The sequence below is a fragment of the Stylophora pistillata genome, chromosome 4 (genome assembly GCF_964205215.1).
Source record: "Stylophora pistillata chromosome 4, jaStyPist1.2, whole genome shotgun sequence".
Classification (NCBI taxonomy): Eukaryota; Metazoa; Cnidaria; class Anthozoa; order Scleractinia; family Pocilloporidae; genus Stylophora; species Stylophora pistillata.
This window is the reverse complement of record NC_142522.1, coordinates 43,767,515-43,781,595: the sequence shown is the minus strand read 5'-3', so window position 1 is coordinate 43,781,595 and position 14,081 is coordinate 43,767,515. Positions and strand designations below refer to the sequence as shown.

Sequence of the window (14,081 nt, the reverse complement as noted above, 5' to 3'; positions counted from 1 at the left end):
CATTGATTATTAATTACCTGCATTATCTACAGCAACGGAAATTGAAAGTCAAATTAACAACAAACGCAAATACGAGATCCCAAGATGTCGCTGTTTAACAACCTCCTCCTCAAGTTATAGAATCAGAAAGGAATCAATATCAAAACAATTGCAACTGAGAGTTGCGCGTTATTGGCTAATGTTTTTCCTCCCCAGGTCTGAGTTGTTTTCAGTCATTTCAAATCGATAGGATACAGAGTTAAATTATTTCGACCCTTCCAAACCCGGTTTGCTTCTCAATGAACAAAGCTTAAAAAAAAAAAACCACCATCATTTCTTGATGATAAGTATACAAGAGGAGTCGTTATTTGGAAAACTGAGAAAATAATTTAAAGCGAGTTGCGACTAAGACGACTGAAGCCTCGCATCGGATGATCCGGAGCAATGATTTAGTAGCTTTCAAAACGTTTAAAAGATATGCCCACCAATTAAGGTGCGCTGCCGGCAAAACTGAACAAAGTCAAGTTCCGCTATCGAGGTTTGGTTGTGTGGCGACTTTCGATCTTCCTGACATCAAGATTGTTTGCATAAAAAGTTCACCGCGTCTTCCGTGGCACAGATTCACCGAGAAGTCCTATTTCGCATCTCGGATTTGTAGGAAAATGGATGCGATGGTAATTGTTATCATTTTACCAAAAAATGTCCTCTACGCTAAAATTGCACAATAAAGAGTAAATTCCAATTTTTCATCTTCTAATACTCCTTGGGATCCTTAATCGTTAATTGCGTCAATATTTTGACGTGAGCAGGAATTCAAGTCTGAGCAGTTGTCAAGACATTGCATTATATTTATTTTCCACTACCAACGAATATTGGAACTCTTTGTTTATGCAAACTTCAATTACTGCTGTGACAAAATGTATCTGGACTACGCGCGCCATCTTTTCACTCAGCTCAAAGCCTCCTCGAAGCTTTAAAATTTGTCTCCATATTAACGATGTTTTAATTTTCTTCACCATTTCCCGTACACTCTTTCAATCCTAAGTATCCATTTTAAAATTCCGGGCAAAGGTCTCCACCACCAAAAGCGGAAAAACGAGGGTAAACCTAAAAGGAAATAATTAACATTTATATTAGCAATGGAATAAGAAATAGCTTATTCACTCTTCCACCTGTGTTCCATTTTAACTACATATCACCCATAAAACAATCGCATACAACCATAATCCTTGACTTCCCCATAGTGGTTTAAGACTCTACGCGGCTACTTTCGTAAGTGCATCGTATTGTATTGTAATCTTTATTTGGACACGATCAATTCATCAGCCTATAAAAATACATATCACATACGCTAAGATATTTAAAATTAAAACTACATACCATAACACTAAAGCTGTTTTCCGTGAATGCCGTGCGTTAGACTTAAAGAATGTCATTGATCTTACGTTTAAATGACCCCAGAGACTCTGTGTTCCTTATATCGCGAGGTAAACTGTTCCATAATGTGGCGCCATTGTAGCTAAAGCTTTTTCTGTAATAATTAGTGCGCGGTAGTGGAACATTAACTTTGAATATAGATACATTGGAGCTAGCCCGTGCAGACATCTAAACATCATGGTGGCTTTATAGATTTCCTGCTGGCGTGCAAGTTTTTTCCACCCTAAAAACTCGAGTAGCTCAGTTGCATCAGCATCATAGTTAGAGTATGTCAACACACGGGCTGCTCTATTCTGCAATTTCTGCAGTTTGTCTCGTAGCGTTTTCCCACAGCTACCCCAAACAATGTCACAGTAATCAAAGTGAGGTTTTACTAAAGCTTGGTAGATGAGATGTAAGGTTGATGCTGGGATCAGGTGCCTAATTCGCTTTAGGGCCCCGATACCAGAGGCGATCTTTTTCGTTAGTTTTTCGATGTGACTATGCCAATCGAGTTTATCGTCTATTATTCCACCAAGCGATTTTGTAGCTGTAACCTGGCTTACTTGAGTATTGTTCATTCTAATTGTTGGTGAAGCTGTGAGAGTATTCAGTCTCTGCCTCGACCCTATTAGCATGAATTCGGTTTTAGTCATGTTCAACGTGAGTTTGTTCGCTTGTAGCCAGTTGAAGACGTTTTCTAGGTCTTCATTTAGACAAAACTGAACGTTCTCAAGATTGTTTCCCGCATATGTGAGGTGCGTGTCATCGGCATACATTCTCGGTTTACAATTTGATAAGCAATTTGGAAGATCGTTGATATATAATAAGAACAATAATGGACCGAGGATGGTCCCTTGAGGGACACCGCAAGTCAACGAGTAGCTTTTGGATAGCGACCCGTTGACAGAGCATTTTTGTGTTCGCTTTTCCAAATTTGACTGAAACCATCTGAAAGATTTTCCATGTATACCATAATAGTTTAGTTTCGATAGAAGGATCTGATGATCAACAGTGTCAAAAGCTTTTTTCAAATCTAGAGAAATAACTCCATTGATTTTCTCGTTATCAATATCATATGCCCAAGAATCTGTCGCTTCCAACAAAGCTGTTACTGTTGAATGATTAGCACGAAACCCTGATTGGTTTTGACATAGAATATCGTGCTCTTCCAAATAGGCATATAACTGTTCATAAACTATCCTTTCAAACACCTCCGCCATTATTGGAATCACCGATATTGGGCGGTAATTGTTAGCATCACCGCGGTCACCCTGTTTATAAAGAGGGGTAATCCTTGCATATTTCCAGTCGTCTGGGAACGTCCTTATTGTAATTATAAATTTATTGAATGCCATAACAATAAACCGGAAAAGTGATCTACAAATTCGCTGTCACCAATAAAAAGACAAACATTTATCATGCAATTTAAGTCAAACTTAATTTTTACTTAACTAGTTTTCTTTTGTTGTATCGCTCACCTTTGTAAGTTGTACAAAAGTATCGTCCACTATCGCTGTTGCCCCAAAATACGCGGGCTGCACAAACATTTATCTTCATGATCAGTCTGTATCTGATATAATGGCTTGGTTAACAAGTCACTTTTAAGATAAAGTCAGCAGAAATGAGCAGAGTAAAACGGTGAGGAACAACTCAAGATGAAAAAACTTTCAGCCGGAAACCGCTTTGATCTAACAACAATGGTAAAAAACCTGAGAATAATGCTCGAAATCGAACAAGGAATTTTTCGACTTGACGAACATATTCATCATCGTGTTTTTAAGATTTACACAGAATGATTTTTGAGAATGCCTTAGCAAAGAAACTGTTCATTGTTCCATAACACAAAGGATGCAAGGCACTGGGAAGGCAAATCAAAATAAAATTATAATCCATAAAGAGTTGATGATATCGAAATTGATGCGCATCGATCTTACAAACCCTTTCCCACACATAATGGGCTTGATACGGAAAGTAACAAACAACAAAAATAATAATGAGCACAAAAATCATCTTAAGCAAATCTTTCTCCAGGTCTGTGTTTTCGGGTTTACTGTCTCTCCGGTTATTCTGGTCGAGCAGAACACTTCTTCGTTCCTCCATTCTCGTGCCGTCTCGTAACTCTTGGAGTTCAGTTTGCACAACAGAAGAGGATATAACAACCAATGAGTCGCGATTTCCCCTATTAATCTGCACAATTCGCCTCCTCAAGTTCCAAGCCACTGCTCCGTAAGATGCCAGCATTATCACATAAGGCAAAGCGTAATTCAAGATGAATCTAATAATCGCATAGTACTCATTGTTTATGATAGGCAGCTCGATGCATCTGCCATTTCTAAACCTGAGACCGATGAAAAAGGGGAAGGCGATTGCAAATGACAACAGCCACAGCCCAGCTATGGTTAGAATTAACATCTTCTTAACTAATGGTCCACGTGGAAGTGGGTTTACAATGAATCTGTAACGATAGAAAGCGATGGCAGCCAGTGAGTAGGTCACAACGAGAAGAGCAATGACTTGGAATGTAATCAAAACGCAGGTGGCCTCTTTAAGAACAACGTTTGCTGTAGGCTGCCGGCTCGCAAACATGACGGCCAGACAAATGCTGCGTAGAATTTCTGCGAAGGCAATGTTAGCGACGAGATGGTAGGACAGAGGCTTACGGGAGGGTATGGTACACACAGCATAAAACACCATGGAGTTGCCGATTATACTGGCCGAGATGATCACGGAGAAGAGGGTCACACGGAAAATGTTGAGAGCTTTTGTTTCTTCATACTGTTCCAATTCTATCAACGTAATGGGTTCCACGATGGAGGGCTCGGTTGAGTTTGTACTGTTTGTAATGTTGAACGGCATTTTTGGTCTTTTTTTGTTGACACTTTCAAAGGTTTAAAATTACACTGTTAGATCAGAATATTTTGATCACTAGTGAGCTTTCGTGCCACTTCAAAGTTGAAGGAGGGGAAAGGAACTATTTTAGCTTCACTGAACAAAGAGGCTGCTTCAAAACTTGAATATCGTTGAATGTTTAGCAGTGATGTCGACAATAATTAAAACGCGATTTTATGCCGACTGTTAACCAACAATTTGCGTTAATTGTTTGGTTTGAATATTTGGTGTCACAAAGGAGCCGATTTTTGGACATTTTGTTAAAGTGATGTTTACTTTTGTCGCCAAGTTCCATTTAGAAAACAGATATCAATTATTAGAGTTAATAGCGTTCGAAATGAGATAAAATTATTTCTCCTTTCTATTTTCATATCCAGCTATTCTTCTGAGAGTCATCTTTGAAAAAAAAGTTGTCTCAAATTGTTCACTGTGTATGCTATTATTGGAAAGCCAAATAAAATGTTTTGTCTGAAAGCCGGCACTATTCTGCGCCTCTAAATTTTTCTTTATTTTGGTAGGGCACTGTCATGGAAGTGTTAGGAATTTATTTATTAAATGTAAATTATTTTTTTTATTCTCTTAGGATCAGTGTAGTTCGTGATTATTTGTATCTGTTACGTAATTTTTATTCTTCACTTGTGTAAACTGTTGTGTAATTAACCTTTATTGTGTATATCAAATAGTTTTCTTCATTCTTTTCGGGCACCTTGCGTCCATGTGTATTTAAGGATTTGGGTGGTTTGGTACGGTGTGGTTTTTTTTTTTGAAGAAGTGAGGTGAAGGTTTGTGAGTTACGAGCGAAGAGCGTGGAAAAATTTGAGTCGACGGAGACTCGGCACAGTATCATTTCTGAGAAATTCATTCAGAATAATCGTTCCATTTCACGGTAGAAAACCATTTGCGGGGGAACGGATGTGCAAAGAATCTACCAGACTGTGAGCTAAAGGAAGAAGAGATAGTAATTAATTCAATAACAAGTCTGAGCGAACCAAGTTACGAGAAGTAAAAAGTTGAAAACTGCAAAGTTGTCAGAAACGAGCAAAGTTGAGAACTGGTGAGACAGGAACCTGGTTGGAGAAACGGGAGTTTGGTTTGGCAGGGCACTGTTTGTTGGTGGAGCGTGGTGATTTGTGGACAAGAGAAGAACACGGACGCGGGCGTAAGGTGAAACCCAACCGAACTGAACTAAAAAAAAAAAACCTTTTTTTTATCTTAATAGTAATAATCTTGTAAATAGTTTTAGTGTACTGTAGTTTAAGTTAGCGTATTCCTGTAAATTAATTAGATCATTGTATTATCGTTATTGTTAGTCGCTTTATTGTTTTAATTAGCATAATAAATATCTCTAGGCCTACGTTTAGTTGTATTGTGGCGTGTGTTCTCGGACTCGTTTATGTTCTGTGTTTTGTTTGTGTTAGGGGGCACCCACCTTTGTGGCGCGGATTCGTCACAGGCACGGTAAATTTTAATTTGAAACGAACGTGAAGAACTCATTTCAGTGTATTTCTAACCATTGACAGGCCAAAACACGAAAGACAATACCATGAAACATTGTCTCTCCTTTCGTAAGCAAAACTTCAAGAGGCGCTATAAAATAATTTAAAGTAAAACATACTTCATTCTGTTCTACTCTCGAAGTGTCTAGTAAATGCACTTGACAAGCTGGTCACGGTATTAGGTTGCGACGGAAATTTCTCTTCGGAACTTCAAAGGCCCGATTGAATGAGCTAAACTAAAGTACTTTGTATTATATACTACCTACCGCTCACTCCTACAGTTTCGCTGCGTGCTTCTACTTGTCTTTCTCTGTGACAGCCGCCGGTTGACTAACAAAGCTCAACTGAAATACTAATACCCAACGGACAATTTTCACCTGCATAAAACACTGTTTCGCAAATGCAATTACAATTCAGCTCTAAAGCTGTCAGAATATAAACCAATGGAAAAGGCTGAGTTTTACGTAGCTTACCATTTAAGATGACAATTTATTTCATGTTCGTTTTCGTGCAGTAAAGTGTTTTAATTAGTACGTCCTACTAACTTGATGAGTTTTGTTAAACGCAATACCTCCGATAAGAAGAAGTTCCTTGTCTCAACTTCAATGAACCGATTTTAAAGAAAGCATATGTGGGGGAAAAAGGGCTAGCGCAATTCACTAAGTTTCGTTTCTTTTCGCTATCAAAGTATTGAAAGCTGTTCTTTCGATGATCATCGGGAAAAATAGTTATGACATATTTTAAGGTAGGGGTATACCGTTTAACCGCCAGATGTACACATATTTACCAAAGAAAGAGGATGACACATCGCTCGCCTCGGATCTAAAAGTACTGAACACAGGAAGTGGAAACACATGTGATAACACGAGAACAACTATAACCTCTGAGGAGCTCTGTGGAAAATAAAAACAGCATTAAAATTCTGTCATGAATATTTTCAGTGGCTTAAAACTCTTCCCTACTGAATGAACTTTTAAGGTTATTTTTTTTCAGCATGAAGAGCATTGATTATTAACTACCTGCATTATACACAGGAACGAAAATTAAAGTCAAACTGGCAACAAACAAATTCATTCTAAAAGCAAATACGAGATTGCAAGATGTCACTGTTCACTGAACAACCTCCTCCTTTTCAACCATGCTCTCAGGAAACTCCTCTGCACGTCAAGTTGATTTTAATAAAAAATTTAAAAGCACGTTTTCATGATGGTTATCATATTATCGTTTAGATCGGATGCGTATTTACTCCTGTTATTTCTTTTGAAAAAGAATCAATGATCACCTGAAATTGAAAGAGCAAATACCTAGGTCCATCTCATGAACGAAATTCAGTTCCGTCATTTGTTAGAGTTTAAAGGAATATTACCTATGTACAGTCTGTAGTTTGACCTACTTTGATATTTGTCTGCAAATTTGCAATTGAACCCGACTAATATGTAATGTTTACCGACTGAAGGAGCATCCGATATTTTGGACCGGAAGATTACTTTCTTCGCAAACAATGACAAAAAACTTGGCACACATACATTAAGAAAACCCACTAATTAAACATGATATTTTATTGCCTGTCAATCTGTCTACGTGTCCAGGGCCATGTCTCTGTTGGCGTCTCAATTAAAGTCTCTTGTTAAAGTTTTGTGTTCTTGCGTCATACCCTTGCTTCACGTCCTCCACAGATAAACACGACATGCCGTAATTTTCTTTCGAAGTGGTACAGTAAAATAAGAAAAAGAAGTTAAACTGAGTAAAACTAGGAACATTCATTTGAAAAAGCAAATTGATACTTTTTGATGCTGGCTTAAGAACTGACAAAGATTATGTCGGACTCTACAGTTGTTGCTGCACCTCTCCTGATCTTAAAAAAAGTTGTAAAAAAGGCAATCATGATTTTAGATGTTTGAGATTTAAAATAGACGGTGAAGTGAGGAACTTAATAGTATGCGGTTGTAATAAAAAAATAAACACAGAAACGTGGGCCTTCTGTTTTGAACAAGAAGTAAAACAATCAGATTATTCGTACTCAATATTTAAGCGTCTTAAAATCTTAAGCTCATAATCTAATTGTTATCAAATGGTTAGACCGTGTAGGTACGGCTTGTTTTTGCTTTTCCTTTGCTGGCACAAATTTTGTCCCTTGTCCCATTAATCTGCAAAGTTTTCATGGATCTTGCTTTGTTTGGCATGTACAAAAATCCTGGTGAAAAAAAAAAAAAATAGTATAAACAGTTGTGCCGTCAGTTAAACATTTTCAGTTGTCCCTCTGTAGCAAGTTCCTCAAATGGATGATTCTGAGAGATATATGAAGCAACATTCTCCCTTCTCTTTCTTTCATTTACCTTATAAGATTTTATTATTCTTGAGCCCTATCAGCCAAAAACTACCTCGAGTTTCTTGACAAAAAAATTGAATTCAGTGTAAGGTGTTTTGACTTCTGATCGTCACCATGTCTGTGGCCTGAGGGTATTTACAACACATTGACTAATGCTCAGCGTTAAATGCAATTACACCAGTCTTTTACTTATCATGATTATCCATGCAATTTAGTCGTCTCTACCCTCCTGACAAATAATTCAGGGAAGAAGGATACGCTTGCGATGGTGTTTTTCCATTGTTCTCGAAGTTTTGCCCCCTGCTGTTCAACAGATATTACATACATACATACATACATACATACATAACTTTATTTGATAACGCAGGTTAAAAATTTACGCAACTTTACAGCTGATGTGGACCTGCCTAAAGTAATTAGTCTATAATTATATAAAATACAAATATGATACAATTTATAAGTTGAATAAATTAAGTAAACCATGAAATTTTAGTAATAGTGAAAATTTGGTTTCATGTTTTGTATAACATTATCTCCCTTTTCAAAATTAATATTCCTGACAGTTTGCTTGGATTGTTTTAAGTTATATATAAAAATAGACAAATTTGGAGAATCTTTAAGATTATCTGGTAGTGAATTGCATGCTACTGCAGATCTATGAGCAAAGGACCGACGACCCAGTTCAGTTTTGGGCCTATTAAGTACAACATTCAGGGATTTCCTTAAGTTATAGCTGTTAGAGTTCTTGGTCACCAAACAATTAATTTCCCGCAACCCTAGATTATAATAAGCATTATATGTGATAGTTAAGATACGGAGCTTATAAAAATACCCCTAAAAGCACCCAGCCAACCTTAGAAAGTACATCACTATCCTTAAAACTATTTGGTAACTCATGAATCAGCCTAGCAGCCCTGATGTGAATCATTTCTAGATCTTTAAGCTTGGGTCCAGACCCCCAAATCACAATTCCATATAGAGCACTTGGAATAAAAAGTTTCCAAGATAGATGTAGATAGGAAACTTATTCGTCTCCTGTAACTAGAACATTTGCAGGCGCGCACCTGGCGCTGATTTGGCTGCTTGCTGAAGTGAGTATCTAGACATCTTTAGATCTGTGGATAATTTTCATTAAAATGTGCAATGTATTACTAAAAATGTAATAAACATCATTTATTTCATATTTCAGGTCACTTGTCCTCTACGCCCGCTAACTAGAAGATTCAACTGACTGTATTTCTTTTTGCCTCCTATAGGCGCATTTTCTTTTAAGTTCCAGCCCTTCCAGAAAAACTCACTGAACGGAACGTTAATTTACTGTTACTAATTACATCATCCTTAAATCAAATTTAATCAGCTGCGTAGCATTCAACCACCGGAAGCCTTTATTTTTACATACAGTGATTGAAACAATAAATCGTCTGGCACACCTCGTTCAACGAATTTAGTGAACAGAGAATAATCTATATAGGTTCGACTTTTAATTCAAGTTCAAACGTTGCATATCACATGTGCCGAACTTAATGCATGAATTATAGGAGATTATTATGATTCATTTATTAACCACAACTCGCCAGGAATTCTGCGAATGCCATGCGCGAAAAAGCCAAAACAGCACAAAAAAATGGTGGGAGACGAAGGAATTTGTAGTTCTTGCTTTGCAAAGACAAAATTTAGTTGTTTGACGTGTGGTGATTACTTTTGTATGAGGTGTTAGGTTTTTGAAAACGAAGAGGGCACTCCTGGGTGGAAAGTAGGAAAATCTGTGGCATATTGTGGGTCGTGTCTCAATGAAATGATGGAAAGTGAATCAAGTCAGAGTATCATGACGAGAAGCCAAGATGACGAAGCAAAAGCAAACAGCAAAAACAAAAGCATCAGCAAAACAATTAAGCAAACGCTCAATAGACGTCTTCGTCTAGCACTTAAGTAGTGCGCCTGGGAATATTGACAGCGAACAGAGTTGAATGCGACAGAGTTAAATTCGAAGGTTGAATCAAATGTTGCATTTAACTATTTTAGTCGACTAAAATAGGAGTTAAGTTCGGCACGTGAAATTCGACGTTTGAATTGGGCCTAAGTAGTTTACCTTATAAAAGGCGAACCTATTTACAACCAAGGCCACAAATGGGATATAGTAATTCTGAAGAGCGTTTATACGCAATGCACTTGGCGGCAAGAAGTCGTTATTTAAGACGGCAATCGGAAAGGCTGCTTTGCTTTAAAAGTGCTTGCTGAAAACGATCCGCAGTATAACTCAGCTTTGAATACAGAGTGCTACGTCATTGGAGGTTTCAGTTTTACAGTTTTCCTGTGATTTTCACATGGGGTATTAACGCAAAAGCTCGCACTGACGTAAATTGTATTTAAGAAATACTCTGACATAATTACCCCTTTGGACCTAGCTTACATCACTCATTGTAATAGAACAGGCAGGCCGTACGAATGCCCCGGCCGGACCAATACTCATGGTCTTAAAATAAGTGAATTGCTGCCTTTCTATAATATCAAGAAATGGATAGATATTCTAGTCTTCTCGGATAAGGACGAATGAACCGTAGGCCCCGTCTCCTTCAGCGTTAGGGGTAGGAGACGTTAATTTCCCAGGCACGAGATTACTGTGTGGTGGATGTCCTCCCATGGGGTGGGATGGAGTAGTGCAAATACAAACATTTCTCCACGAACAAGTTTTTTAAGTTCTCGAACCCTTGAACGGAGGATTTCCCCTCAGAAATACACACATTACTCGTAAGATCTACAGAAAATGATTCTTGAGAACGCCTTAGCAAAGAAACTATTCATTGTTCCATAACACAAAGGATGTAAGGCACTGGGAAGGCAAATCAAAATAAAATTGTAATCCATAAAGAGTTGATGATATCGAAATTCATACGCATCGATCTTACAAACCCTTTCCCACACATAATGGGCTTGATACGGAAAATAACAAACAACAAAAATAATAATAAGCACAAAAATCATCTTGAGCAAATCTTTCTCTGGGTCTGTGTTGTCTCGTTTACAGTCTCTCTGGTTATTTTTGTCGAGCACGACACTCCTTTGTTCCTTCATTCTTCCGTCCTGTCCCAAATCTTGTAGTCCCATTTGATCTTCGATTTGAACAACACAAGACGATTCGGCAGTCGAGGTCCACTTTCTTTGGTTAATCTGCACAATTCGCCTCCTCAAGTTCCATGCCACTGCTCCGTAAGATGCCTGCATTATCACATAAGGTAATGCGTAATTCAAGATGAATCTAATAATCGCATAGTACTCATTGTTTGTGATAGGCAGCTCGATGCATCTGCCATTTCTAAACCTGAGACAAGATGGTAGGATAGAGGCTTACGAGAAGGTATGCTCCACACAGCATAAAAAACCATGGAGTTGCCAATTATACTGGCCGAGATTAGAACGGAGAAGAGGGTCACACGGAAAATGTAAACAGCTTTTGCTTCTTCATACTGTTCTATCCACGTAATAGATTCCACGGTGGAGGGCTCGGTTGCGTTTGTGATGTTCGTATCGTTGATGAACTGCATTGTTTCCTCGTCCTCCTGCACTTGTTGTGGATGTTTCTTGTCCTCTTTGTTGACACCACTGCGAGAGAGATAAGCATAAAAAAGATACTGTGTTGAGAAACCGTTTCGTTAAAGACTTTCCCGCAGTCTTACTCTCGACTGTTTTGAACGTCACAAATGGCTCCGAATTTTAAACCCGTGAATATATGAATGATAAATTTTATTTTGGTTTAATTATAATTAAATTTGTTATTGCTGTCCTCGTGTCTTTTATCTCATATCTCGATATACATATACGATCGTTATAACGACCTCTTTGTTGAGTACTGAATACATGTACCGTATTTATTAGATTAAGCGCCCAGGGCGCTTATTTCATTTTTGGACTTTTGGGGTGGGAGCTTATTTCATTTTTGGACTTTTGGGGTGGGCGCTTATTCGCGGTGGGTGCTTATTCGAGGCTGGGCGCTTATTAAATTTTCAACCTTTTCAGTAAGTAAAACTGAAACAATGAAACTAGAGATTGTAAGCCATTAAAGAAATACCGTACCGTAATAATCAGTCCCCGTATTCCTCTTGTGTACTTTGTTATTATTTTTTTGGGGGGGAGGGGGTGGGCGCTTACTCGAGGTTGGGCGCTTACTCGAGGTTGGGCACTTAAAAAGTACTTTTTGGGGGTGAGGTGTTGGGGTGGGCGCTTTTTAGAGGTTGGACGCTTATTAACTTTTTCTACCTTCAGGGTGGGCGCTTATTCGAGGTTGGGCGCTTAATCGAATAAGCACGGTAACACGAATGACGCCAAATTTTCAGACTAGTGACAAATGAATGACGATTCAGTGATAAATTATAATGCTGCTATTGTTAAAGATCTCTCCAAGAACAGCGCTCGTATACATGGATATTACAAACAGCTGGTACAGGGCCAAAATCAATGCGACAGTTTTAAATCACACAAACTCCCAGTGATTCCCGAAATACATTCGTAGGCTATAAATAAGCCTGTAAACATTTTATTTGGTGTAATGATGCCATAATATTATCAGAGGAGGTCATCGTGGTAAATTATTAAAGATATCCAACCGATAGACAGGGATAAGGCTCAATTCTGGGCTATCATAAGGGTATATTATAAGGACCTTAAGCAAACAATGACAGCGACGGCAACGAGGATCTGGATAAACAAAAGATCTAATTGGCAAAACAATCGCTCACCACGCGCGTTTTAAAACTTAATACATTTCTTAGCCATCCTTTGCAAAACAACAACGTGAACTCACCAAAATTTGCATCGTCTTCAAACCGAAACCGCGACGGCAAACTAGGGTTCTGTCCTGGTGTACCGGTTCACAAGGGAATTACCATTGTTCTTTCTTTGTTTAGGAGTTATCGGTTAGCTATTGTGTATTGTTTGGTCTTTTGTATTGGCTCTTGTGAACCGGTACACGAGGACAGAACCCAAACTAGTTTAATTTCCACTTGGAACTCAACGCTATTTTTATACGTAAGGTTGAGGTTGAAGTGTGGCGCCATATGAGACTGTAAATACATAGAGCCATTTTCAAAACTTTAATTAAAAACAGAAATTTGTTGAGAGCACTAACCGTTAGCTTCTTCTAAAAATTGAGAAGAACCTCGGCCTTTCTTCAAGTTACTCACAAAGCTCCCGATAGCTGACATGCTTTTTTAGCTACGGCGCGTGTATCCAAGAAGCACTGTTGCACACTTGATTAAAAATGAACGACACAAGTTAATGCTGTAGGGTTGTTTGCCAGGGTAGATCAATATCATCAAATTTCTGTCTTATAATCGAAAGAAATCGAAATTACTTTCCTGGCCTGGGGGTCGTTTCAAACCACACTTACAAAATTCAGATTCAAATTTCAATTTTTTTGTCTGCCATTATTGTAAACTCTATGTCTTCCAAACCTACACTCACGATATCACGATATCTCGTAAAGATGACGCAAGAACCTTCTACTTGTTTATTAGAAAATGACCTCCCCAGCCCGATGAACTGAACACTGAATTTCAGTAGAGAACTGGAGGTCCTTCCGATAAAATATTAGACTTTTTATCTTTGTAACTAAACGTACCATGAGAAATTAAAGCAATCCATGAGTTTCCAGTTTTGACAACTTCCCTTACAGAAGTTGTACACGTTCACAAGTACGGCAGAGGAAGTTATTTCTCAATGTGTACTTAGCTTCTTGCCCGTCATTGTGGATAACATTTTGAAAGGTGTTACCTTAAAAGTGTTCGAATACGTGAAGAAAAGCAGACGCCCACTGCTCCCTTAAATGTGTTCAAGTATGTGAACAAAAGCAGACGCCTATTGCTCCATTACGGAATGTGTTATCCGATAAACACCTTTGCAACGGAAAGAGATGAGAGTCTGAAACGAAAGCAGGGATAATAACCACAATGGCCATCGTTATTTATGCAAGGTTA

The 14,081-nt window shown here is 38.3% G+C and overlaps 1 protein-coding gene, 1 long non-coding RNA gene and 1 pseudogene across 2 annotated transcripts; all 3 read right to left on the bottom strand.

The window, feature by feature from the left end:
* Positions 1 to 2,868: 2,868 nt before the first annotated feature.
* On the bottom strand, positions 2,869 to 4,756 carry LOC148733899 (putative G protein-coupled receptor tkr-1). Its single transcript, XM_088758687.1, has one exon. The coding sequence runs from the start codon at positions 4,252 to 4,254 to the stop codon at positions 3,175 to 3,177; it is 1,080 nt and encodes a 359-aa protein (XP_088614813.1). The 5' UTR covers positions 4,255 to 4,756; the 3' UTR covers positions 2,869 to 3,174.
* A 3,690-nt stretch (positions 4,757 to 8,446) lies between these two features.
* On the bottom strand, positions 8,447 to 9,448 carry LOC148733898 (uncharacterized; annotated as a pseudogene).
* Positions 9,449 to 10,592: 1,144 nt separating this feature from the next.
* Positions 10,593 to 13,446, bottom strand: LOC148733897 (uncharacterized). The gene is made up of 2 exons (XR_016000519.1): positions 13,235 to 13,446; positions 10,593 to 11,712 (listed from the first exon to the last, which is right to left on the bottom strand). It is a non-coding gene; the product is annotated as an uncharacterized LOC148733897 (long non-coding RNA).
* Between the last annotated feature and the right edge of the window lie 635 nt (positions 13,447 to 14,081).

What these genes read in the sequence shown, in the direction of transcription:
- LOC148733899 (XM_088758687.1), bottom strand. Translation starts at nt 4,254, where the DNA reads ATGCCGTTCAACATTACAAACAGTACAAACTCAACCGAGCCCTCCATC.